This window comes from Clavelina lepadiformis, chromosome 3 (genome assembly GCF_947623445.1).
Source record: "Clavelina lepadiformis chromosome 3, kaClaLepa1.1, whole genome shotgun sequence".
Classification (NCBI taxonomy): Eukaryota; Metazoa; Chordata; class Ascidiacea; order Aplousobranchia; family Clavelinidae; genus Clavelina; species Clavelina lepadiformis.
In genome coordinates this window covers 5,309,902-5,336,157 of record NC_135242.1, presented here as the reverse complement: position 1 = coordinate 5,336,157, position 26,256 = coordinate 5,309,902, and the positions used below count along the sequence as shown (strand labels likewise).

The 26,256-nt window shown below is 39.7% G+C and overlaps 1 protein-coding gene across 2 annotated transcripts; it reads left to right on the top strand.

Moving 5' to 3' along the window:
* The first annotated feature begins 762 nt into the window (after nt 1–762).
* LOC143448230 (ephrin type-B receptor 3-like) lies at nt 763–23,757 on the top strand. Of its 2 annotated transcripts, none has more exons than XM_076947860.1 (18): nt 763–977; nt 3,646–3,719; nt 7,370–7,530; nt 7,653–7,895; nt 8,039–8,235; nt 8,307–8,411; nt 13,993–14,190; nt 17,996–18,107; nt 18,227–18,471; nt 19,292–19,470; nt 19,675–20,026; nt 20,310–20,612; nt 20,759–20,820; nt 20,944–21,153; nt 21,611–21,805; nt 22,006–22,160; nt 22,338–22,487; nt 22,719–23,757. In XM_076947860.1, exons 1-18 carry the CDS (start codon nt 908–910, stop codon nt 22,909–22,911), a joined length of 3,204 nt encoding a protein of 1,067 aa, XP_076803975.1. In that variant the 5' UTR covers nt 763–907; the 3' UTR covers nt 22,912–23,757. The 2 variants fall into 2 exon arrangements, with proteins under 2 accessions (XP_076803975.1, XP_076803974.1); XM_076947859.1 differs by having other exon boundaries at nt 20,307–20,612.
* The last annotated feature ends 2,499 nt before the right edge of the window (nt 23,758–26,256 follow it).

Here is a 26,256-nt window from a genome sequence, read left to right as displayed (position 1 = left end):
AAGCGGCTCGGAAATGAAATCTAGTGCATGAACAATAGAAAATCGAAATTAAACGGCCATATGCCACTTCTAATCCTCATAACATACCGCCACGCTGTACTCGTTTTCGTGGCACCATGATTTTCACATTGAAAAGCAACTAACCGCTTTTGTTGATGCTTGTGCAGGAGCGAAATATGAAGACTTTTTTGTTTGACGGCTAGCACGCTCGAAGCCGTCAGGCCGTAAGCCTTTACGCACACGCAAGTCGCGTTGTCTCTGTCATGACACGCGGTGTATTTGCTTCGCTTTTCACTGCTGGAGGATCGGTCTGGACTTGTCAGTTCGTCACAGCCGTTGTAGAGAGAGGTCGTGTGTTGGAAGGTTTGAGTTAGCGGCTTGCTTCGTTCTGTGGGTGATTTTTTGTTATGGATTTTGTCGTGGAGTTATTTATCGTTCAGTAGTTCAGTACTGCAGTAGCGTAGATAGAAAGATGTGCCCAGGTTCTTTGGCTATTGTACTAACTTCACAGCACTTGCAACTATGGAAATTTGTGTTTAAGTATCTTTTCGATTTGAAAAACAGTGCTTCGTCCAACTTGTATGGTGAATGGATGCTACTGGCAGCCTATGTTCTGAAGATATGTTATGTGGTTTTAATTTGTTACCATTGCTTTCAAGGTGCAGATTACCTTCATTATATACATGGAATAGATTTATTGAATGTGTTGGTTACCTAATCTGTTATTCAAAGGGTGATGAATGTGGCTATTGAATCTAACTGTCCTTCTGTAAAACTTCATTTGCAGCAATTTTATAGAATAACCAATGAATAAGAAAATTTTAGTAATTTAACCTTAATTTTGCCTGCGAACTGCTACAATCAGAGTAACTACAGCGAATTGAGGATTTTACAAAGGGCCTACAGCATGTCTTCTCGAAGCTTGATGTGCATTTTGATTTTTGTACCACTATGGGCAGCCGTCTCTGCAGACATAAGTAAGTTAAAGTTAAAGATTCTTTTTGTTGTTCAGTTAACGGAGAAATATCTTAGTCAGAGAAATTCTTTATTGTAGATATAAGCCTGGCCTAGATTTTGGTATTTTTGCATTAATATTCTCACAACGTGAGGATTTGCATGCAAAAATAGCCAGGTTAGAGATTGAAGGCATTACTTGGTCCTCGGAATGACAGACCGCTTTGTAATAACTTCGTGATAATAGCCTAGGCATGTTATTATACCCGGGGCTGCTGTGTGCCCTAGGAAAACATGGTATTGGCAGAAAACAATGGGCTCCCAGCGTAACCCACCCCGGGATTGGACCCGCTTTACTTGGCCTTTCCGTTTGCAAAATTCCGATCTATTGTTGGACAAGCTCCCGGCCAAGAAATGTCAATAGACGGACACGCCTCTTCAGTATTTGACAAACAAAATAAACATCTTCAGGCGGCGATAACCAGCTTTAATATTTTGGCTCATATACCCGAGATTATCGTCTCCGTTCAAGGCTGGTAACGCGCTCATGCTGCATGTTTTTGCGGCATTGAAAACATGTTTTCATTACAGTATGCTTGCTACATTCAAGTTGCTATCAAATAGTGTGGTATATAACGTCAGGTTTTACTTGTAACGTCATTCAGTGCCATCGGGAGTTAATCGTTTGGATCCACGATATGACAGATTGTTCATGTGGTTATGGATCAGTAAACCGCTTTGGCTGCATTAGCACGAAAATAATCCTTTGTCAAATACGAAGTCATTAGAACAAGGGTTTCATTTCTCATGTGAAGAGGCATAAGTTACAAGTATGTCAGCCGTCGTAGCCCAGTCTACCGCAAAATGTCAACCCTCATCAAGACACTTGCACCTGCAAACACTGAAGCATACAGTCCGTGACTTTACCTCGTCGTTGGTCAGTCATGCGTGTTATTGCCGGCTTTTTCTTACTGGTGTTGCCTCGGCAACACCGTTTGATGAGCTTAATTCGCTTTTAACCTTAGAAACTTGCGGTGTGTTGGAAAAATAGTTGTTAATTTGCCTGCTTTTAACCCCCATTAATAATGCAGTTGGTGCACGCAAAGTTTCGTATGTTTATTCGTTTTCTGCTGAAATTTTGACATTTTCGAAAGCCGTGTCAAAAAAATTGATTAATCTCTGTGATTTTGTTTGTAAAAATGTTCCTGCGGTAAACAAGCCGCAAATACCTTGACAGAGATTAAAGTTTCCAAATCTCTGTTGTATCATCAATCCAGACCACAGTAATCTTTCTCGAATTAGTTTAATTCACTGAGTTTTAGTGACACATCGTAATCTGAGCTGTCTTTGCGAGCTGACACTTTCACAGGCGCAAGCGAAGAATCTTTTAAATTTTTCAACACCGTACCGTAATTCGATTAGACCAATGTTGTGATGATGTAATGGTCACACAATATCTAATAGTTGAATACACCAACGGTTTTCGTTTGTTGACGTTTTCGCCGACTTTTTTCCCATAATGTTTTGTGTAATCCAGTTAAATACTCTATAGAATTCTGCCTGAAACTTTTGGTTTCAGGTATCTTAGTAGCATATTTCTTTCCTATCGATAGTATCTTATACGAATTTGCCAAAGTATTTAACTCGGTATTGAGTTGCCATTGAAAGTAAGTAACGTAATAGACTTTTGGTTCATCCACGCATACATTGTGGTGTCAAACTTGCATTGGTCGGAATTACGCAAATTGGAGCGTAGAAATCGGGCCAGTTTCTTTTTCACACCAAACATAACTTAAAAGACTACGTGAGACTTGCCCCATTGTGCTGAAATCGGGTTGGCGATGCGCAGATTTACACGATATGAATACTTTTATTGACTGTCCGCTTTACAGTTTTTGTCGAATGATGCATAACTAATTGATTTCGTGGGCTTTGCCAAAAACATTGATGAACCACGTTACTTGAAAGATTTTTGTGGTAGAAGAATGTTATTTTTGGGGATTAAATGAATCGGAGTATTTATTTCAAGAACACCTTGTTTCCAAGTATGATTAGCATATTTTCTTTTTAGCTCTATTATCTCAAAATCGCCAAACACCGACAGGTGTTAATGCGTTTTGAAGAGCCAAAATACTCACGAAAACGCCGTTCTAAACTCGAGTCAGCAGATGATTTATTATTTTCCGTTATTGCGGGAAGTATTTGCATCCTAACTGTAATTGTTATCATTTGTTTTAAAAACAATGCAAAAACAGTAGAGCAATCAGATAACACAGATACTTTAACCACACTCCGACGATTAAAATGACCGCATAAAACGAAATACGCGCATGCGTATGCCGCTGTTCTATGGCAAGTCGAACTGTTCACCGTGTGTACGTCAATGTACCTAACAAGCTAGGAGATATTAAAGGAAAGATGAACCAAAAATGTGCGGTTTTTAGGCTCGGCATTCCATCATCCGGCTTTGTTTTCACCAATAATATTTTTCTGCCGTGTTTTGGACCGACTAAGAGCTCTCGCATAAATTATGTCACAACGACGAACGATATAACTATACCATCCTGTTTCTGCGTATCGTGAAGCATAGGCGATAACAAAAACATTTAAACGCGCGTTTTTTTGGCGCTAGATCATAAATAAGCAATCACTGAGTCAACATAAATAACCAATTTTTACCTGTTTTTTCAGTGGAAGTCTACAACACAAGACTGGCAACGAGCGATTTGTTATGGACTAAACATTCAAATTCACCAGCTCAAGGGGTAAGGAACCATTAGTTTTATGTAACCGTTCTATTGTGTCCCTTACAAAGCGGGTAACAGCAGGGTGGAAAAGTGTTGTACGTGTGACATCCTTTTTAAGTCTTTTACAACTTTATCGTTGAAGTATTTGAATTGAATGAAGAATTGGACCGCTGGCCAGTCGTTATTTAGTTATGACACATTCACGAAAACATTTCAGCGTGCTTTTCAAGTTACATCTAATGAACTCATAAACGTTGTTTTAAACAAAATATTAAAACTTCTGTTAGTCAGGGGCCTAGGGATGTGCCAGCAGTTTCCAGTCTAGCACGTATTATTGTATTTGCTGCCCTATATGCGGCGTTCGGATTTTTTTTGGTCGTTCTGCAATCACTAAATGATGCTTTGTTTGTTAAATTTCTGATATAAAAGATAATGCTCTTCTCTTCAAAGGCTTATAGTTATTAAAGTAACGTTGCTGTTGTTTGAATGACCACGTTATGTGTTACCAGCAAATACAGTTATCTCTCTGATTACTTTGTAATATTGTCAAAATATTTCATTAAATTAAAAGCCTATTTCATCGGCACCGTAATTACTGTCTAAAACATGTTTGCAAATCGCGCCAAAACTTTTAGCATAATGAAACATGCACTTTACTCTGAATAAATTAACTTCCCAATCTACGTTACAAGTCACTAAAATTCCGTGGCAATAATATATGCAATAAATTACTGTTCTGTTAATCATGAATTAACGCTTTCATAATCAGCAAACGACACTCGGTTATTGACCTTGAGCCTATAAAGAAGCATTTTTGTTGCAGTTTAATTGATGTTTTTGTGCAAGTCAAAGTCAACGAATGGCCTAACTAGCTAAGCTTTAACTAAATCATTATGGAATTATACGACAGGAAATACGAAATAAAGTGATATTTGTTGCTTAAACGCCATGAAACTGTCCTGTTTTTTTGATCAAATAAACATCCCATTACTGCTGTTGACCCAAGTCGGCATTAACGACCGGAATCTTTTAATGGCGCCACCTAGTCCATTTTATTACCATTCCCCCACCTCTAAACCCCTTTGGAATCCGATGGCGCGAAGCACAACGCTTATTCAGTATTCTAAATTCTTATTCCAAACGTGATCATGATTGTATTTGAATGATTATATGGCCACCGATTACACAATGCATTGGAAACTACCTTGGTAAAGGTAGAAATAACCAACAAAAGTTCCCCCTATACTGTTTTTATATTGAAAATAGATTCTTTATGACTTAACGAATAATATACCTGTATAGCCTGTAGGGCTAAACGTAATACTAATCGACGAATCGCTGACGTCACATTGATTACGATTACACTCGCAATGACTTGATACGATATTAATCTATATGCGTAAATGAGGCAAGCATGGCTAGTAGTTTACAAATCCGGTCAAATATAAATATCTCTGAGGCTCTGACCGCTGAAAGGAGAGGTTTTGGTGAATCATGAATGTTTCACTCGGAGAATCACCAAAATGTGACTACCCGGTAGTTCCTTCCCCAGATTTGTACACATTTAACAATATGCGCCTGTGCTTTATAAATTTATCAAAACGTACCCATTTCATTGACACGTAAGACGATTGAAAATGCTGAGATTTTCAGCTGTTGCTTATTTAGGGGTAATCAGATGACGTTCGACAAGAGTATATTGTGCAGATACTGTATGTACCAAAACTGCTGTGTCACCTCACTTGCTCAAATGGGTGTCCACCAATAGCCCACTTACCTCGTTTCACCATTACAGACGCGTGTGTCGAAACACTACTTTTCCCACCTTGCGTACTTGCTCCAAGTATTAACACATTACGAAATAGGTCAATTGTAATGATGTCGTTATAAATGTTTGCGCTTGGTATCTGCTTCAGAACCACACACTCTCGCATAACGCCCTGGACGCGCAAAAGTTAAGCACACTGTAGGTTGTATTTCGCAATGTTATAGCATTCATTAATTATTAAACCTTAGTCCGACAAACCCACGGTAACTGGTTTGGTATTTGTGAATGAAATGATTTCGACGCAGTTGGAGGCCAGCACAATTACGTACGCCCCCCTCATTTAAAGGCGCCTGGCCGTACATAACTGCTTTAGAAAAGACCTTTTTGGTACACTGTTGCGTGCATAAATACGAATTCGCTAGACCGTGGATTTTGTTTGAAAAGCTTGGAATTTCTTTCATATGTCCTCAACGTCTTTTGTAATGCTCGATATTATTAAAATGACACAATAGCGGCGTTAATGGAAGGAATATACTTTCTTTCCTTGATACCACGTCATCACTCATTTTAAACTAAAGCAAACTTGAAAATGCCCAAACGGTATAGCTACTATAAAGCAATAGTTTTGTTCCTTCGTGTGTTTTCGTAAAATGTTGTTACGCAATCAGCCGTCAAACTCTTGCTTTTTAGTTTGAAGAGTTGAATTTAAAGTGAACCTCGCAAAGAATACTCATTGGTACATTCATGCGTCACGGTAAAACTTCTTCCTTAAGCCCCTATATTCCTACTACATATTTAGACTAAATTGGGGCTTTAGTGAAATTGTATATCCCAGAAGGCCCCTGTGTCGTGTGTTACGCGTCAGCCAGTTTCTTCTGCTATCGCTTATACATTGCAAGCGATCCGTTTCAAAAGAGAACGGAATATCTCGTTTTGAAAGGTTATGCACCTTGATCCACGTATTTTGATATTTGTTGCCGGAAAACTTTTTGCTGCAATAGCACTAATAACCTCCAAAAACTAGCAAATTGTGTTATGGTAAGTGGTTTTCTGATAGGTTGCATGGTCATACCGCATGAACAGTCCCAAAACCGTGTATAAAGGTGTTCTGTCAGTTTCTTAACAAAAGACGGACTTGTACCACTCAAAATGCGGTTTGCCATGCTCGTGTCTTAAGGGTATGAGAGGCTCCTTCAAGTTTGTTCAAGTGTTAAGCGGGGAATTTGTCGCTTATATTTACGCTGTAGAATATCAGCGCAAAACCTCTCGATATAGCGATGGTACCAAACCCCGGTAAACAACTGTTTCTGTATACACGTCAGAAATGATATTAGGAAATCGTTCCGCGTCATCACACCACTTAATCCTTTAATTTAACTTTCTAGTAAATTTCTTTGAAAGTTTTTTCTGTCTCTAACGTGTGAAGCAATCACCCAGGTCAATTGACTTATTACGCATTAAGCGGCGCGAACAATAGCTCAAGGAAGCAACTCGCCCATTCGTTAAGATTTTCAATTCTTTGAATCAATATTGGTTAAGGGCGTCGTTCCCCATTCAATAAGTGTAGCTACTAATGCTCACGGATGGATAGATGTCCTTCTGCGCAGATGCGCAACTATTCCTGCAATCTCCTTTCAACTCGAGTCTGGAGAAAGTTTTCGTTCAAGTTTTTCTCTAATATACGCTTCAACTCGTCAAAATTTGTGTAAAGTATAACCGCTTTGGACATGGCGCTATTTGCTTACGGTTAGCTATGGCTCAATATATTGAAACAGCTGACTAAGTCGTAGTCGACCGTCGTATTTTGAACAGAAATGCACGTTTTTAGGCCACGTTTGAACCGTGACCTTAGAAATGTCGTTGGAATGACAAAGAATGATCTGTTGTGTCTTTTTTTCAGTGGGAAGAAGTGAGTAGCTTCAGTCGGGATTACATGAACACGATCCGATCCTATCAAGTTTGCCGGCAAGAGGATGATGAAGAAGAAGAAGAAGAATTGGATGTGAGTTCAGAAAGCAACGATGTTAACAACTGGATCCGTTCTCCTTACATCTCGACCAGGTATAAATATTTTAAGATTTTCCACAAAATAAAATTAGACAGAATCCTGTTGCAATCCTCGACTTGCTTTTAAACTGCTATTCCTAGTCTCTAAGTCAAAATACCATCAACTTGTCTTCCAGAGGAGGAAAACGCATCCATTTGGATGTTGAGTTTTCCATCAGCAAGTGCTCTGCTGATATAAGCGGGAAGAAGAGCGCCAAATGCAAGGAGACCTTCAATCTCTTCTACTATGAAGCGGACTCGGCGGTTGCATCTAGCACATTTCCTCCTTGGCATGAGAAACCGTACGTGAAGATCGACACCGTCGCTGCGAACGAAGTCGGAGGACTAAATAAGAAAACCTTCAACTTTTCACCGAAGAGGTAAAATTTTGCCTTTTTTCGACCAGAATTAAGACATTTGGAAAAATATTGGTGAGATGTCATTAGCGACATTTTTCAGCTGATAACGAACAAACAACAATCACTGAATGCATTTTGGTCATATATCTACTCTGTATTTTCAGAAGTGGTTTCTATATTGCCGTGCAAGATCAAGGAGCGTGCATGTCTCTCATCTCACTCCGTATTTACTACTTCTACTGTCACGAAACTACAGAAAAACTCGCAGTTTTTCCAAAAACAATTTCCGACGCCGGTCTAACGTCTCTGGTCATAGTGGATGGAACTTGCGTCGAAAACGCTGAACCAGCGTCAACGGATAGTGAGTACCCTGATGACATCATCCTGACGTAATGCAGAGCTGCCGATGCTTACAATCCCATTATTCAACAGAAACTGAGTACCACTGCAGTAGCGACGGGCGATGGCAGGTCACCAAAGGTGGATGCAAGTGTCAAGCAGGGCACAGACCCAACACCCAAAACACGGAATGTCTTGGTGAGTAACTGAATATTTGCTGTTCTTTGTTGTAGTTTCGGGAATTATTATAATTACCTGGGGGTTATTATTGAAGTGTTCTTGTGTGATCACAAGGAAAACGTACGATAATTGGCATGTGTGGCAACGGTATGCGGTGTTATATATTTTATTAAAGTCAGGTTGCAAGAACGGAGACTTAGCAAATTACACGGCTCGATTTTTAAACTAGTGTTAATCCTAGAACAATTGCTAGGGGGTAAAATGGCGTGAAACACTTTTGTCGGAATGGATAATGAAACTGTAACGACTGCTTTGTCTTGCAGATGACTAGACAAGCGAAGCTTCTTAGACATTAGGCAAAACGGGCAAAACTTTTCATTGTCTTATCAAGTGCTCTTACAGGATTTGGGAAAATCGCGCTAATTGCTCACTGTAACATATTCTTATCTTTCGAGTCTTTTGTTCTTGAAAAAAAGCGCTTCCGAATTCCTTCGCGTCGGCTCTGTGTTACCTGCCGGACACTTGTGTGAAAACTTAGTCAAAGGCGGCTCTTGTTACTGTGTGAGAGTTTATATTTTTTCGGCGCACTTTTGTCTAAACAGCTGAATGGGTTTGTACACGTCATACGGTGATGTGCTTGATTATGTTAATCGGCGTCTATCTCATTTAGGTAAACTATTTTGTTTTTCAAAACGCAAAATGACTGTTCATTTTTCACGTGACTTAGCAGCAGTGGAGCGTAGTGCGCCCAATGGAGTTGAAGCGCAGGTAATTGATAAGCTACCACCACACAACCCTGTTACTCCAGGTTGTCATTTACCTTTCGAAGAACGCTTAGCGATGAAAACGTCCTACTTAATACGATTCCAGAATTTTCAAGCATTGCTCCACTTTTACGAGACGAATTTTTATGGCCGAGACACTCATACAAGGCCGGCTTATTTGTGACTTTCATAAAGAATGTCGTTGCGCAAGGTGTGTCAATTTTACGATGTCGAATTCCGAAGGCTGGCAATAAATGTGGTGTTTGAATCCCCCACGTCGGCACGCGAGGCTACGTAATACCTTTTCTTCGCTTCCGATTCTTTTGTCATAATTTCTTTTGTAACAGCGGTGTATGTCATAACTCGAAATTCCTGTTCCGTGTATGGTCTTTGTTCTTCCAGTCACCTTTCGGTCGTTATGAACTTTCTAAATTGTTAAGACAAACTGTACAACACGATTAATGAATGATTTATTACGACTGTGAAATTTAAGTTAAACAACCGGCTATACAAACCCGGTGTTTAACGCGCTATAAGTATATTGGCATACAGCTGGCGATCGCCAAGAATTTCGGTATGTCGTCTGTTTAGTCAATCTTTAGGCAACCCAACCAACCTTAGTTTAGGCAAACATACGGAACGTTCAACCCATTTTTGCGTCACCACGACCCTTCATGGTGACGTCACTTGCGTCGAAATCGGTGACCGGCTGTTGGGGCGTCGAATTTACACAAAATTTTCCCGCCTAATATACTGTACCCAGCAACGAGTAATACGTTCGATGATTCATGTCCACGCCAATAATTCTCTTGTTGCTTTAAAGAATCCGTGTTTGTAAATCACCACGTCTGAATGAGAAATATTTTCTAAAAACAATCACCACGCTCTGCCGACAATGGTTAATTGTCAATGCGCTACATCAGACAAGCTTATCAAAACACAAGCGTTAGATGATTTTCAAAACGATCGGTATACCATGTTGGGGGTTATGTCGGTCGGGTTTTGACATGGGTCCCGAAAAGAAAACCGGTTGTTTTTAACCGGGCGTCATTAACTGAGTCAGGCGAAGTGTCCAACATCTCTAATCCCTTTTGCGCCCTCTTAAGCACGCATGACTGGACTCGACGGGATAAGCCTCCAGTCTTTGCTGTATTAACGATTGACTCAAACCACTCAAGATTCGGCGAACACATAAAGCCGATGACGAATCGGTCCGTTTGCCAACCAAACTTTTTCCATCCTATAAACTTTCGGTTTTTCCATTTTGTTTTGTATTCTGAGCTGGTTCTTCGTTTCTTTTGTCAGTTATTTCAGTGATTTGGTCAGGGTCCGTGAACTAAGTATGATGTGTCATGGTTGCCATAGCGACCGTGAGTTGCTCGCAGTCGAGCGCACAATAACTGACTCATGTTATAATAAAGGTCGTGGGATCGGTTTTTTTGATTCGATTAACTTTCGAGCGGTTAGAAACTCATCGTTGCAAATATAAATGACTTGGTCGCCAACAGAAACCGGTTACATGTTAATCGGTCACGTTTGTGATAAGTTTGATTATTTTCTTCGTTCGTTACTTTACTTGACCAGAGAAAGTCGACTTGCATAGACCGCGAGCTTATCAGTCAATGAACTGCACAGGAGAAATTTCCCCAGGTTTAACGCAAATCTTTTCCTCGTGTTCCGGCAGTCAACTTAAATACTCCGTGTTGTTGTTTTGGCTCGAAGTTCGTTCAATCGCACACACCATGTAAATGTCCCACATTTTTAACACGAATCATTTCTGCTTAATTCCTGTTGCTTTAGGCTGTAAGCTGCGAGCACTGTACACATGGCTTTTGTAAAGTCAGCATCCTTCTGTTTATGTTTACATCATAATCAAAAGGGCGTACCCCCATAACCCTACCGGGTGCAGGGCTAAGTGTTTTGGTGTCATAACAACTGACATTTAATCCTGCTTGAAACCCACGTAAAGTGCGGAACCCATAGTAACTCGTCACTCTTGCTTGACGGTTTAGCAGTCTGTCTGTCCATGGCTCAGTATGGCGAGTTGGTCGGGAAAAAAGTAAAGCTTGACTGAAAACTGTCTCGGACGATACCAGATCTTTGTTTGCGAGCGAACGTGGATTCTTTTCAACAAAAATATACCTTTTATGGTAAATAACTTTTATGGGAAAATAGCTTTAAGAGATAAAATGCCGACTTTACTTTACCGATTTAGCAAAAGATCTTGAACTTAAAAGCGCTACTTTGTTAGATTATCCCTTTGTTGCAGTATGGGTGCATTTGTGGCTTGCTTTGTTTTCGACCCTTGGTCGGTAAACTATGCGGTTACGCCGAATTTACTTTTAATATCCTAGCATAAGTCTTGAAGCTGTTCGTGGTATGTGCTGTGATTTTAGGCAATATAAATTCGCTTATTTGTCACATTAGCATCTTGTTTGAGTAAAGTCCAATTACGAGGTTTGTGTATTTAGCCTTTGGTTGCTTTAAAGAATTTTCAAACGATAAAATCTAAGAATAAACAACTCCGTGGATTATACATTCATCGTGGAATTTCTTTTATGACGGTACTCAGTTGGCCTAATGACGGTATGGAGCCTTTGATACGACCTAAACACACATTCGTGCTTTTGTATAAAGTTCCTCAATTCGCTTCATTCATCAGTTGACTTCTCAGTTCGATTACGTCATCAGACGACTTTTTAAATAGAAGGTTATGGAATGAAAGTAGAACGTTCTAATCCATTGTTGGAACCAGCTTTCACCCAACCCGAGGGTTTTCACGTATCGGAGCTTTGACGACATTTTCAACCCTACTTTTTAGACAACCAACTCGAACGTTTAATCGTTTTGGGCCTTTAGCGAGCATGTTTTGTCGTCTCGCGGCACAGGTGGTAAAACTCCATATTATATCAAGCTCATAACACGTCATCGGGAAAAAACTTGTCGATTACGCTTTGTTCATTCAGCTTAACAAACCTTTGTTTTTTCGTGTTGTTTTTCTCCCCCTGACGTAATCCTGTTCCGGTCTCTGTGACAAGCGAATACCAAATCGCCGGCGTGTGAACCGTCCCCCCGTTTTCGTCGCCTGCTTTGTATTGAAGAAAAAACAATTCCATTCCCAACGCACATCTTGTTTTCATTTTCACAGCGCCGTGCCGGATTACCGTTTTCAAAAACCGTAAGAAGAAATCTATTTTTTAGACGCCGCTTGCGCTGTCCAAGCGAAACAGAAAGCACTTTCTTCGTACAAAAGACAAGAAAAGCGTTGTTATTATTTCGCCGGTGGAAAAATTTAAACCGCTTATGGCCCCTTACCACACATAGTTCAACCAAGGCTATTTTTTTTCATTATGCGAGCTCACACTTTGGGGTTGTTGACAACGCAATAAGGCAAACCGAACATAATGCGATTCTAAACATAGCCAACCGGCTTCTCATTTATAACTCGAGGTCCTTGCACTCCAAGAGATCCATCATTCTGTCTTATCACTTATGTAGGAAATGTAGGTAGGCCTAAATTGTTGTACGCACGTCAACGTAGAGTTTACTGAAGAACCTGTAATCAAACATTGTCTGGACCAATTGACCCGTGTTTGTGCCACCGTCAAACAACCAGTTGGATAATTTGGAGCTGGATCCGAGACGCAATCAACCCCTCGGTTACAACGTCAATAACCCGAAAAACCTCCCATACACGCACCCGACTTATTTCAACATGCGCGTATTAATAAGTTAGTGTCAAAGTATAACGCACTGCGTGATGCTAATAACTGATAAATTGGCGATTAGGCACAGTCGATTAAGAAACAGTGAATTACTTACTGAGTACCCTTTTGTCAAAATACCTTCGGTTTTAGAAGTGCTGGCAAGGGCATGGCTTTTTCCATTACCCTCGACCCAGTTCAGTCACCCCATCAATCAAATTACCATGTAAATGCACACTCGAGTACTTTTTACTCATTTTTGCCTCTTATTACCCGTTTTGTTCTCCGGCACCTGTGTTTTGCCAAAAATCTGTCGTTTTGTTTGTTAGCAGCTATTGTTACACCGCAAGACCAACGCCGGTTCAGTTACAAAGGCCCCATTTGTATGTAAACAGCAGATATCGTTGTTTTGACTTTGTAACCGCCGGCAAGTACCGGTCAGAAATCTTTGACGTAATTATGGATACGCCAATACACCCACCGCCTTTTTTTGATAATTTTGTCCTTTTACCACTGTAGTGTTTAAAGATTTTGGAAGATTATAGCAATCAGAATGCAACAGACTCATTAAATCCAGCTGGTACTAGTTTGTCCAACTTTGAAAAATCCACCATAAAATGTGAAGAGAAAGTTTCTGAAAGCATTTGTTTAGATGCCGCGTTTTGTCGATGTTACCCACGCGCGCTAAATACAGCTCGGTTGTCGGGAATTAACGTGCATTAAGACCAGATTTATCCGCCTTGATCCGGTTTAGAATGCCAGAAAGATCTTAGGTCGGCTTTGGGAGCTATTATTAATATCAGCCATTCTTGCAAGCTTGTTACTTGCTTGATCGACGCAAATGAAATAATGTTTTCCTCTGCGGTGCCGCGACTCCTACATGGAAACCTTAACAGGACATCGTTAGCTGTATCAAAGCATATTTTATGCGCTTTATTTGAGAAATGCCAATATTCTCAAACACACTTATCATTGCTGTCAATTTTTCGTCACATACTGTTTGGTATTGGTGTAAGCTATATTAACTACTGTCACTTTTACCAGTTAATAAATCGTGGGTAAAATATTTTCTAGTTAACTCTTCTCCTGGTGAATAACACTTTAGTGGATTCCAAAAATTTTTTTACGCAGCTTGCCCAGCAGGCTCCTATAGTCTGAGGAGCGGATCCCGCGATTGCATCCCGTGTCCGAGGAACAGCGGTTTGTATCAATCTACTTCCACCTCATCAACAACGGAAGTCGACAGGATGATCATCGAGCACAACGAGTGTCCTTGCTTTCCTGGATACGCCAGAGCCCCAAATGAGGACATCAGCGTTGCTTGTACAAGTAAGAGCCCTGATTGGTTTTAGTATTGTGTAGGGTTATACCAAATTAGTGCAATCATGACAGCAAGTGCAGTAATATTCATATTGTATTGAAAACTATCATGTATCGGCCCTTACACGAGTCCTTCCTCAGAGTGTAGGCCTAACTCGTGTAAACTGTTGCATGAAAATGTTTTGTGACATTCTGTATTGATGGCTCTCATTTGAAGTGCAATATGCTATGCTATTGCTCTTTTTTTTGCTTCTACTGAAATCTGTAATGAAACTGGCTTCAATAATAGATATATCTTCTCCTACACAGTTGCTAGTCCGTTCCAATTTCCTTTGTTTCAATTTAGTGTGGTAGCAAATTCGATGTTGCGACTAAGTGCCCCCTCTAATAACCCTGTTGACTAAACCAAGGGCGTTATAATTTCTCCCCACAAAAGCTTTTTCAGCCCCTCGACGGAGGAAATTATACACGAAGCCATAACTGCAGACCGCATTGATATTCACCGACAATGTGTCGATACATTGAATGAACAAAGTTTCAGTAAAATTCCTTGATATAATTCGCAATATTTTATCTAAAGGTGTGGTGCCTATCTCACACCAAATCAATATCAAGCCGTAGTAATATCCGGGCTTATGGGTAATGGTTTGCCACAAAATTGTTAAGTATACGGTCTTAATAAGCCGATTTCAGAATACTGAACACGTATTGCCAACGCAGGATCATTCGAAACCACCCATACTATAATACTGTCACTAGTCAACTTAAATCGTTCAGTAGGTCAGCGTGAGATATACGTAGATACAGCGGTGAAACGTTGTAGCATTTCTCCTCGTTCTGTTAAAACAAACCATTTCCGTAGGCAAAACTTTGCAATCGTGTTAACATCACTTATCGTGTAATGCATGATTCGACGACAGACCACTGACACTGAAGCTAGTCACGGCTAAAGAATTAGCGGCTATTGGCCCACTCTCAAAATGCTCAATTGATACATGTTATCCTCTTCCAGCAGTGAAAGACCTATTTTGTCATGGAAGCTTTGATTTCAAATCGTTCGCTACCGGGTTTTATTTGATGTTCGTTCAACGTAACTGAGAATGTTGTATCATTTTCACGTTTTACGGTCATGTTGAATTATGGTGTGATAGGTTTCTTACGCGCGCTAAATGTTCCTATTATGCTTAAATCTTTTGTGGCATCTGTTAATTATACCGTAAATTGACCGCAGCACGCCTTTCATTTCTGGTGGGCGGTGTCTTCGGGAAAAATTAAAATGTAGTCTTTTTCGGATTACATCCAAAACCGCCATTTTGTTTTTAATTTTCGTTGTTTCAGCTCACTTTCGTGGGAAACGTAAACGTTTGTTTGGCTGACAAGAAAATTAGCGAACACTTGAAAATTATTACTGAACTTTTGATAATAAGCACTCTCTTAGCATTGATGTTGGCTTTGGATGTTTCTAGAAGAAACTTTCGATTAGAAATGTTTTTGAAATACAAACATTATTTCTGCCATCTTCGTGTCTCTACAACGTAACCATGTCCAAGGTTTTAAAATGAATTTTGGCAATTGCAAGTTATTTTATTTTAAAATGTGATTTGGCGTGGCCTACGACCTGGTTATAGAAATATTCAAACCATGTTGGAGTGCACTTGAGACCTAAAAAACGCACTTGACTTTCTGTCGGTATAAATTTAGTCAGAATTCTTCAAACCAAGTACGCCAGAATGGCATTTCTGTCTACCGCCATTTTCCCACTCGATTAGACCAAAACGTCCGCCTCAGTTGTCAAGTGTGGAGTTCAGTTTTGTTTGATTAATCGATCACCTTTTTTGCCAATCGCAAAAGACAGGATACAAACTAAATCCTGTGCAAATAAGATAATTAGCAAAACAGGTCGACAGGATTTAAACCGAATTGTTGCCGTCAAGGATTGTTTTCTATATTTGGAACCCTTACGTAATGCATGCTAAGAATCACAACCTAATCTGCAATTCATGTTTGTCGTTTGTTGTCACTCAGGTCAGACCCATAATCGACTTTATCAGACGCCAGCAATCAGTTGTAAGCAGTAATGGTGGTCCTAGCAACATTCCTTTCACATCAAGACTTACTACATAATTGCATGGCCTGCCCACAGCATATCTGCTTTCTTCTGAGATTAAAGCTTTTTTACAGGATGACGTTTAGACGCACAACCAGACATTTATTAACCGTCATACAGGCTTGTCAGTGGCAAAATCAAATAAATTGCTGATTAGAATTAAGGTCAAATCAAACATCGGTCTATCTTGTATAACACAAACCAACGAGCTAGGCCTGCTTGTCCCATAATAAACAAACTAGACCGCTCCATCACGTCTATTCAGACTGCATTTTATTAATGTTGTTTAAATTAGCCTCTGAGAAAAGATAGACGTGACTATGGTAGGTTTAGTTATCTGTATTAGCTGGAATTGCGACCGAAGACGAAAGATAAATGAGCAGGAAACGTGACCTTATAAAGACCAAATTTTGACGACCTTCGAGAGAAATCATATTCATCACTATAAATCAGTCTTCGTTTGACGCGAACATGTTTCGTCATAACACACGCGTATGGGTATTGCCTTGATACTTTCTCAGTCTCACAAGTTTTTGCAAATTTTTGATCGCATTAGCACTGTCACATCTTCCTTCAATCACTTTAAAGTACTCACGAATTGGTTTACGTGGGTTGGATTTTGACCCTCTGTTGGCAAAACGTTCTTAGCGAATTTAGTTGTTGACGTCATTTCTTTCACTCTTGTTTCACGAAGCGAATTTTAAAGCTAGTTGGCTGTTTCATATAATTCTGTGTATTATGTGATTTGAAATGCAACGTCTGTCTGTAGCATGACCATATTGGGAGATATTCCGTCAAATACCCTATTATGAACGGCGGGTATTGGCGGAATGTATGAAATTATAGGAGCTACATCCGAATCCTGTTAATTATTATCACATTCCATTGCGTATATTAGAACAAAATCGTTTGCTGGATAAATCATTAATGTGTGCCACTGTACCTGACGTCGGAAATACCCATTTTAAAAATTAAAAAATCCAAGCGAACATGAATTTAATCGCAATTACTAAAATAAAATATTAACCCGTGACATTTGAAATAAAATATATATAACATTTATTGTTGTTATATCGACATTCTATGCTCTGTTTCATAACCGTAGCTTTTCTCGACTGACAAACAGACGTCTTTGTCGATGCTATACGTGAAAATGTTTCTGGAATGTTCCGCGACATACGTAATTGTTGTGGGCGCTTTCACTGCTCCGCGTTTTATGGCTGAAAACTGTTCTGTAATTCGATTAAGCCGAGGAATAATGAGCAACAAAGCTCTGTACCAATGAAACGGAGTTTTTTCCGAGCATTTTCAAAAACAAAAGTGCAAATGAATAAACTTTGAAGATTTTTTCTCCTAAGCCTAAAGCTATTACAACGCCGAGAACGTGAAACCCCGACTGCGAAAGAATGGGATTTATTGCTTCGTAATATCGATTTCATAAAAATTCTCAATATAGTTACCACGACCTTTGATTTCATAATCTTTAAAAGCGGATTACGTCAGTTATAGAAATGTATAGATGTTAATCGTAAATAGAATTTCTCTTCCAATATAAGTATTTCGTACCTAATCTAAGATCAGATGATTGCTTTCATGTATTTGTATGTATGGAAATTACCAATCCAAACCGACAATGATCTTGAGCGATGTTTTACTTCCACTTTGTTTTTATCTTCTGAGTTTGTAACATTTTGTCTTGATTGGCAGAGCCACCGTCTCAGCCACTGTCACTGAACGTTTCTGATAAGACTGCAACCAGTGTCACTCTTCGCTGGCAGCATCCGGAAAATAATGGCGGCCGGAAAGATCTATTTTACAGGTAATTTTGTCTGACCCATATCCCTGTAGTGTACATACTACTATGAAACATGCCTTTATGAAGGTACTAATACATTTTTTAAATCAGCTGGTTTATTAGAAAACATTTTATAACTTTAGCTTCGAGTGTCAAACATCAGAAGTTTTTTCTACACAATGGAAGGGATGTTCCAAAAGCTTGAGCTACACAGCGCCAACGCGCGGCGGCCGATTTTACGAAAACTATTTGACCGTGATGCATCTCACGCCCTACACCAAATATAAATTCTACGTCCACGCTAAGAACGGGGCTTCAGATGCGGCTGGAAGGCTTACACTCACGAACACCGGTGTATCTGGAATTGAGCTTGAAACCCTAGAATCAGGTTAGTTATATCACATGTATAAGCTACATTAGGCATTATCAATAGTTTTACGGGTGTGCACATACCGTAAGATGTGCAAATATATTTCAATGTGTAATCGATTATTTTCTTGCCGTAGGCATCAGCCATTTTTTGTTGTACAACAGAGTATAGTGTTATTTTTTAAACAAACTTACACTGTTCTACAGGTGCACTTGTAAAGGTGCGCTATTTTAACTATAATTGCGCCACATTCCGCAAATATAATTATAATTTCCCACCAGCTAAGCCAATGCGTGAGTAAGAAAGTCGTCAGGCCGCATTGACTCTTATTCGCATATGTAAGCGTAAAAAGTCACACGGGTCCACTCAAGTTCCTTATCTTTTTCATAATTCCAGTGAAACGGTATCGAGATATCTTCGCCAGATAACAGTGATCTGATTAGCGCTTTCGGCAATTTACTCAAAGCAGTCGCTGCATTGCATCCACTGACTTAATACATTCCACAATATATTGCATTCTTTTTAGCCTGCGTCATCGCCTATCCTTAGCCTTAAAGTTACCAGGGAGGGCCTGCAACCTTCTGATGAGTTATTCTTCCGCAAATATACGTTCTTTTATTGTCTGGCGATGAATTCCGCGGGTTAATTGTTCAGTTAAAGTTGAATAATTACGCCTAGTCCAGTTGTTCCGGCTTTTACCGGTCTTGCTGTTCTAAGTTTGAAAGAGCGTTGTGCAAGTATACTTGTTGCTATTTGACGAACTCTGTTGTAAGTGATAAAGTTACAAAGAGATTCAACTGGATTAATGTTTGCCAACCAATGTCGTTTTATTTTTTAGTTCCGTCTGCTGTCAATGACGTCAGGGTGACGTCACGTCTTTCAAGCTCTGTAACGATAAAATGGAGCTTACCAGACCAGCCCAATGGCGTCATCACAGGGTATGAGGTGGAACTGGTGCCCAAGACCAAAGTCCATGGCCCTCGCCCTGCATCGGTCTCTGCGCCTGATGTTAGAAAGGTAGCTAGTTAATTGCTTGCGTGTACACACTTGTTACTTACTTACTATTACTCGTGTTTCTACACTTTGAATTGTGTGCAGATTACATTTGCATAGATTACCATACGGTTGTGCCATAGGTTAGTCGTACGTGATTTAGTTTTTAAATTTCAGTAGAAAATATTTTAAAGAGTAAATGGAATATCTTCTTTTGAAAATCCTCAGACTGCCGAAAGTTCCATCACTTTCAGCGGGTTGCAAGTCAACTCAGAGTACCAGGTACGCGTGCGGGCGATGACCTCTGCCGGGAACGGGGCTTATAATCAGCCGTCGACTTTCTACACCGCGTCTAAACCCGATGCCGGTCCAGACGCAGCGTCAAGCAACGTTGTCGTCATAATAGCCGTCATTTGCGCCGTCGTTTTCGCCGTATTGCTGCTTGTCGTTGGAGTCCGATACAAACGCACTGGCAAGCTTCTTTGTCTCGCCACCGACCGCGTTGAAAGGAAGAAGAAAAACACCGCTGTTCCAAACGGCAACGCTCACGCCGACCGCATGCTTCAGGAGCGTCTTATCGGTAATGATATTTCGCATTTTTATCTAATCATTACATACCGGACTGACAATTCTATCTTTGACTTTACGAGATTTTGCGGTCGCGAGTAACTTGTTCCAAACACGATGTTTGAACTGCTTTGAAAAACCGATTATGGAGGGATTAACATCACACAACAAACGCATTGTTTTTCATCTAACTCGCCAGTGCATCTTGTCATTCAGGATTTATTTTTGTCAAATGACTATCTGTCAGGTCTTCTGCATCCTTTCTATTAAGTTGTTATTACTGACTTTCACAGTAGACCTTCCTCCGCCTGACCAGAGGATCTACGTCGATTATCCTGATCCCGCTGCTGCTATTGCCCGCTTCGGAAGAGAGATCAACATCCGGGACATTAAAGTGGAAGAAGTGATCGGCAAAGGAGAATTCGCCGAAGTCTGCCGCGGAAAGTTGTCGGTCAAATCCCGACAGGAAAATGTTGCTGTGAAGAAGCTAAAGGCAGGAGCAACAAAAAAGGATCAGCAAAACTTCCTTCGGGAGGCATCGACTATAGCGCAGTTCAATGATCCCAACGTCGTGCAACTGAAAGGAGTAGTGACGCGCTGTAAGTTTTAAAATAAATGGAAGAAACGCGGCCACAAAAAGATCGATTTTACCAACAAAACTTCTGCTGTTTGTTAATTTCATTACTTAATCATTTGGTTAATATGCTAACTCTGTAACCTAAAACTGAATGCTTACTTCTTTCAGCAAGTCAAGTTATGATTGTAACAGAATATATGGAAAACGGATCACTGGACCAATACCTCAGGGTAAGCGTTCGCTGTTCATTAATCGTTCATAGCTGCCGTGCTTGCTTAAGCAGAATAGGCTTATTTAGTAGGATTGTGCCAAAGCCTGACAAAATGTGTTATTTGTATTATTATTTTTTACAGCGTAGCAAAGATCAACTGAGAATCGTGCAGCTCGCAACAATGCTCAAGGGGATAGCGAGCGGGATGCGATATTTATCCAGCATGAAATACGTTCATCGTGATCTTGCAGCTCGCAACATCCTCGTCAATTCCGAGCTCGTCTGCAAAGTATCAGATTTCGGACTCTCGAGGACCCTTGAAAATGACCCGCACGCAACTTACACAACACAGGTAGGCTGCCTTTTAATTTTTGATCTTAAGTGGTTGTTGAAGACCAATTTCTGCAAGGTTATTACTCATGGAAATTAACCCACTATCAATTTTTAGCTATTAGTTTCGCTTATTGATGGTCAATTTTTGCGCTTGCTTCTAAGTATTTTGAATCATAATTTTTTAAAATTTGATTCAATTTTACGGGAAATTGTTAAATCGTGGTTGACGGAAAAGTGACCTGTAAACAATCTTTTATTATCCGGTCGCGTAATCGAATTTTATCGTTATCTGTCGCGAATTGATTGCAAAATTGGTCACACCGATTCGATACGGGTTATATTCTAAAACTTTCTCACTTTCTTGCTCGTTCATATTTTCTCGAAAAAATGAAATAACTACCCAGTCAAACGAGACAAATGTCAGCGTGTAACGAAATATTTTTCTGACGGCGCCTTTTTGATGTGATGATTTTCAGGGCGGAAAAATCGCAGTGCGCTGGACGGCGCTAGAGTGCATTCATTATCGTCAGTTCACCACCGCGAGTGACGTATGGAGTTACGGCATCGTCATGTGGGAAGTGATGTCATACGGGGAAAAACCCTACTGGGATATGAGCAATGAAGATGTAGTGAAGAATTTAGATCAAGGCATGAGACTGCCTTCTCCATCGGTGAGTATTAATGCATTCATTGACTCGCAATCACACTTATTTGGGATATGGCTTGCACTCTATACACACAAATAATATTTTAACATCAAAATAACCTGTTACCAATTACGTTGCGTCATAATACTGTAGTTTTATTTATGTGCTGCTCGCGTTTTGTTATATTTATATAACGTTTCATTATGGTTGCATTCTTATTGCAGGACTGTCCCAAAGCACTTCATGACACAATGGTGGAATGTTGGTTGTCGGACCCCAAACTTCGTCCTACTTTTGTTGATCTTGTCCAGAAAATTGAACGTCTTCTTCAGCAGCCTGACCTTCTTCACCCTAACACACAACAAGATTCTAAAGACATGTATGTTAACTATAGTACTCTATAAAGTCTGCAATTTCCAATATCTTTCAAGTAACGGATTATTAAATGCTGTGGAAAATATCTATAAAAGAAAAAATAGTGTAGTTCAACATAAAATATTTTAACTATTCAAACCTATTCTATTTTGGTCATTTCAATTGTGAATTGTTCGCGCAGTGCGACGCCCAACATCAGTCGAGCGATATCAAACGGTGAGGTGGAGAATGTCGACCAGTGGCTGGAGATTCAGAAGTTGAGCAAATACAAGGAACAGTTCCACCAACGAGGAATCGACAGTCTCGACAAAGTGTGTGACCTCACTATCAAGTAAGTGATTATGGAATTATTCACAGTTATGGTATGATGAAATGTTTAATAAAACTGTTTAGGGTTTTAATTATTTTCAGTTAGCTAACGGTGGTAGTTAAAAGAAAGCCGATGGTTACTTGTTAATATTTACAAAATATTGTTGCAATTATTAACTACTATCATTAAGTAGCATTGTATTATGTAATATTATCCATGATATTATTTATTTTTACGAATAAATTTTTGCAGCGATTTGAAATCATTTGGTATCGACGTCACATTTCACATCAACAAACTTGAAAACGGCATTAGGACCCTAAAACATCATCTCTCCACTTGCTCTTCGCCCCCTTCATCCTGCCGCACTTCAGCCGCATCCACTGTTCTCCAGGAGGAACCGGAATCTTCAGGTCCGATGATCCATGGAGGAGTGATCGTATGACCTTGGATGAAAAGGAGAACACCTTCCAGCGACGACGATGCCGCTTTTGTTCAAAGAAGATAAAAGATACCTGATGAAGCGTTTGGAAAGAAGTTTTATCAAGCACGGAATGCTTAGAAAAGGCGGGGCAGGAAAGGATTGCCGTATTTGTACAGTAATTCCTTTTTCTCTATTGCAAAAGCTACACATTTTTTGAGACTATGAATTTTTTTCTTTGCTTTGGTTGACTTTTTTATTTTTTGCTCAGTATTTAAGGCTACTATTTCTGACGTTTAGCCTTGAAAATTAGCTTCCATAAAACTATTTTTTTCTGAAAAAAAAAACGATTTTCTTTTTCTCGCAACTTGCAAGTGCGTTTTTGTTCCTTGTTTTTGAATAATTATGTTTTCTTTAATTTATTTTGTAATTATTGTACTTCTTTTTGTATTTTTGCTAGGCAAGCATCACGTGCCGGTCACACTTTCGACACGGGCTTTTCTTTATTTTGCAATAATTCCCTATGAGGTCTTTCTGCTTGGTTTAACTGATAATGTTCACTACAAATTTTTTCAACGTTTTTTTTCGTTACCCAACGAGTTAAGTTAATATTTCAGTACAAATTTTTACAGATAATTTTACGCAAAATTATTTTGTAAGCTCTTTTATAACTACTTAACTTAGCACTGTATTATTATAAAATAACAAGATGAGCTTTCAACTGATAATCCGAAGTGGTTATATTTCTTGCTCAACCAACCTAAAGTGTTACTCCTGCATTTTCGTTTTCAATGATTGCATATAATGTTGTCAAGAAAACGCAGTGTAATTAGACAGGTATCTCACAATAAATAAAGTTATGCAACTAAAGTAAAAGTTTGTTTGTGGCATCGATCAATTGGACAAAAGCCTAGGAAAAGGTACAGTGTGAGTATACTACATGGGAAATTGTAGTAGCAATGAGTTGGCTGCAGGCGTTTTCTGTTGACTCTACGCACCTTTAATTCGTTCTGCAGATGCTATCATAGTTTCAGTTTTGGGTTAATTTACCGGAAATGGAAATGCTAATTCGTAGGTTTATAGACTGAACTTGTATTCTTCAGATAGCGGTAAGCATCTGTCTTATGTGGCCGTGTCGCAGCATACATATCTTACCAAATCGACACTGCTATAAATGTTGCCTTGCGTAGCTGTGACCATAGTTGTCTGCGTACTAGACTTACACCTCTGGACAACATCGCCATCCTTGCGAGCATCCTGTTGGGCTTCGCCGCGGTAGAGCGACTCTTTGTCTCGTTTGTCGGGCAATGGAGCCACTCCACCTGACCCACCTGTAGCTTTTTACCTCAGAAAAGTAGCAAGCCCGACGGTTAAATTTGAAATACCAGTAGGCTACTCATTTGTTCAGGCCGTACTACAACTGGTGGAACAAGGCAAGAGCTCGGTCATCAGTGTGGCTAGCTGGACGGACCGCATATAGAATATGGTATTGATCTGAAAGGGACCGCTATACTTTGTCACCCACGCCGACTCCAACCCCACCGAAGTACTGTACTATCGCTGCTCAGGATGGCCTGGACCACGAATCTACTGGACTGAGCTAATTCCACAAATGGACTTCACAAATGGAGTATGGCGAGCCCTGCAGTTTGTGAGTGTGATGCAGAGGAGCAAACAGTAGCGTAGACATTGTCATACTTAGTACTGATTTTTTCAGCTACCGGGCTTCTTGTACAAAGTTAACCTCGGACCTTTTGCATCCTATCCAGGAATTCTTTCCACCAGACATAAATCAAGGAGCCATTTAGCTGCTGAAATAAAAACAATCAGATGAAGCAAATATTGTGTATGAAATTGCAGCAAAAATGCTTTTATAAAGGTTTTATTTATTTTTAAGAAATATTTTAGATATTATGTAATCAATTTATTCTGGACCAAACCTTAATTGTAAAGCAATTTGTATTCCATAAAGACATCAAATCACATTGATCAGAATTGTACTGCACATTAGGGAAATTACCCATGTAGCATGCTCCATAGAGCGTTTTGGATTTGAGCTTTGCTTAGTGATGCAATACTTCATATTTGTTATCGGTACCGGTACTTGTCTCTTTGCAATTTGGTTGTTATTTGAGGCGGTATGCCATTCTGAAAACCAAGGAGGGAACATAGCCAAGAACGTAGTCAAGAGTATAGGCTGAGTTATGTAGGTTAAGTGCACATCCAGCAAGCATCGTTGATTTTGATAATACCATCAGATTGTGCCTGCTGCGTGCCGAGTATGCACTTCAAGTAACAAAAAAGGAACCAAACTATGGGCTTACTTTGACAATAAGCTTGACGGTGAGGTGACACGGTACCACCTGTATCTCTGTATCTCACCGTACAGCCATACGGCGGCTCGGGTTCGGCCAGACTGCAGGTTATGGCCGTTTTCAGCAAGATCTTGAGTGCACCAACGACCAAAATTGATAAGCGCGGTGCACAAAAATGCGCAGACGCAATGGAAGTGCGCAATTACACGGTAATGTAAGCTACACAGTTTGGCTTATTTAAACTTTAAATCAGTTGAAAATTGCGTGCACAGAAGTTCTTTCCAAGTCATTACGTGTAAAATAATGCAACTTCAGTGCGGCACTGAAGTTCATGAAAAGCAATATTGAGTGCCGGTGTGCCAAATTCTGCAGTCTGAAGGTTCGGTATATCTGAAATTGTAACTTGTAATGCCCTTGGGCCTTAAACGAGGCATTTACGACGATTGCTCCTGTTGAGTGGTCGGCGGTCCTATAGGCTAGACCTGTAGTGAATAATTTCAAATTTTAATAGTCTACCACCACCGGTATTTAAAAAAATGAAGTTGAACAATAACTTAACCCAGCCTGAGATTAAAGATAGAAGTAATCTATCTTTAATCTAAAAGACAGAAAAGTAATCTCTACTGGCTAATGTTCAATTGATATTTGCTAAACAATGACTGATTACATCAGATTTCGACCCAGAATAAAGATAATGCAACTGAAACAATGTCTGATGGAATATTATGACGTAATAAGAAAAAACGTCATAAATCATAATGTGTATGATGTGGCTCTTTGCAGTTAATACAGTAAGAAGTGAGGCTCTTAGTCTCTGACTGGTTGGCCACCCCTGAACTAGATCATTCAGGCAAACTTGGACTCGAAAAATTAAAATTCCTGAATATTTATCTTGGAAAAAATTGAGTGAGTCATAGTTCACTTAATGAAAAAAATAAAAACATTTTCAAACTACTACCACAGAAATACTAAAAGCAAGTGTCAGAACAAAACAAAAATTAAATGTTGAGAAAGTTTTTGATGTTTTACTTTTGTGAACTTGAACGTCAACAAC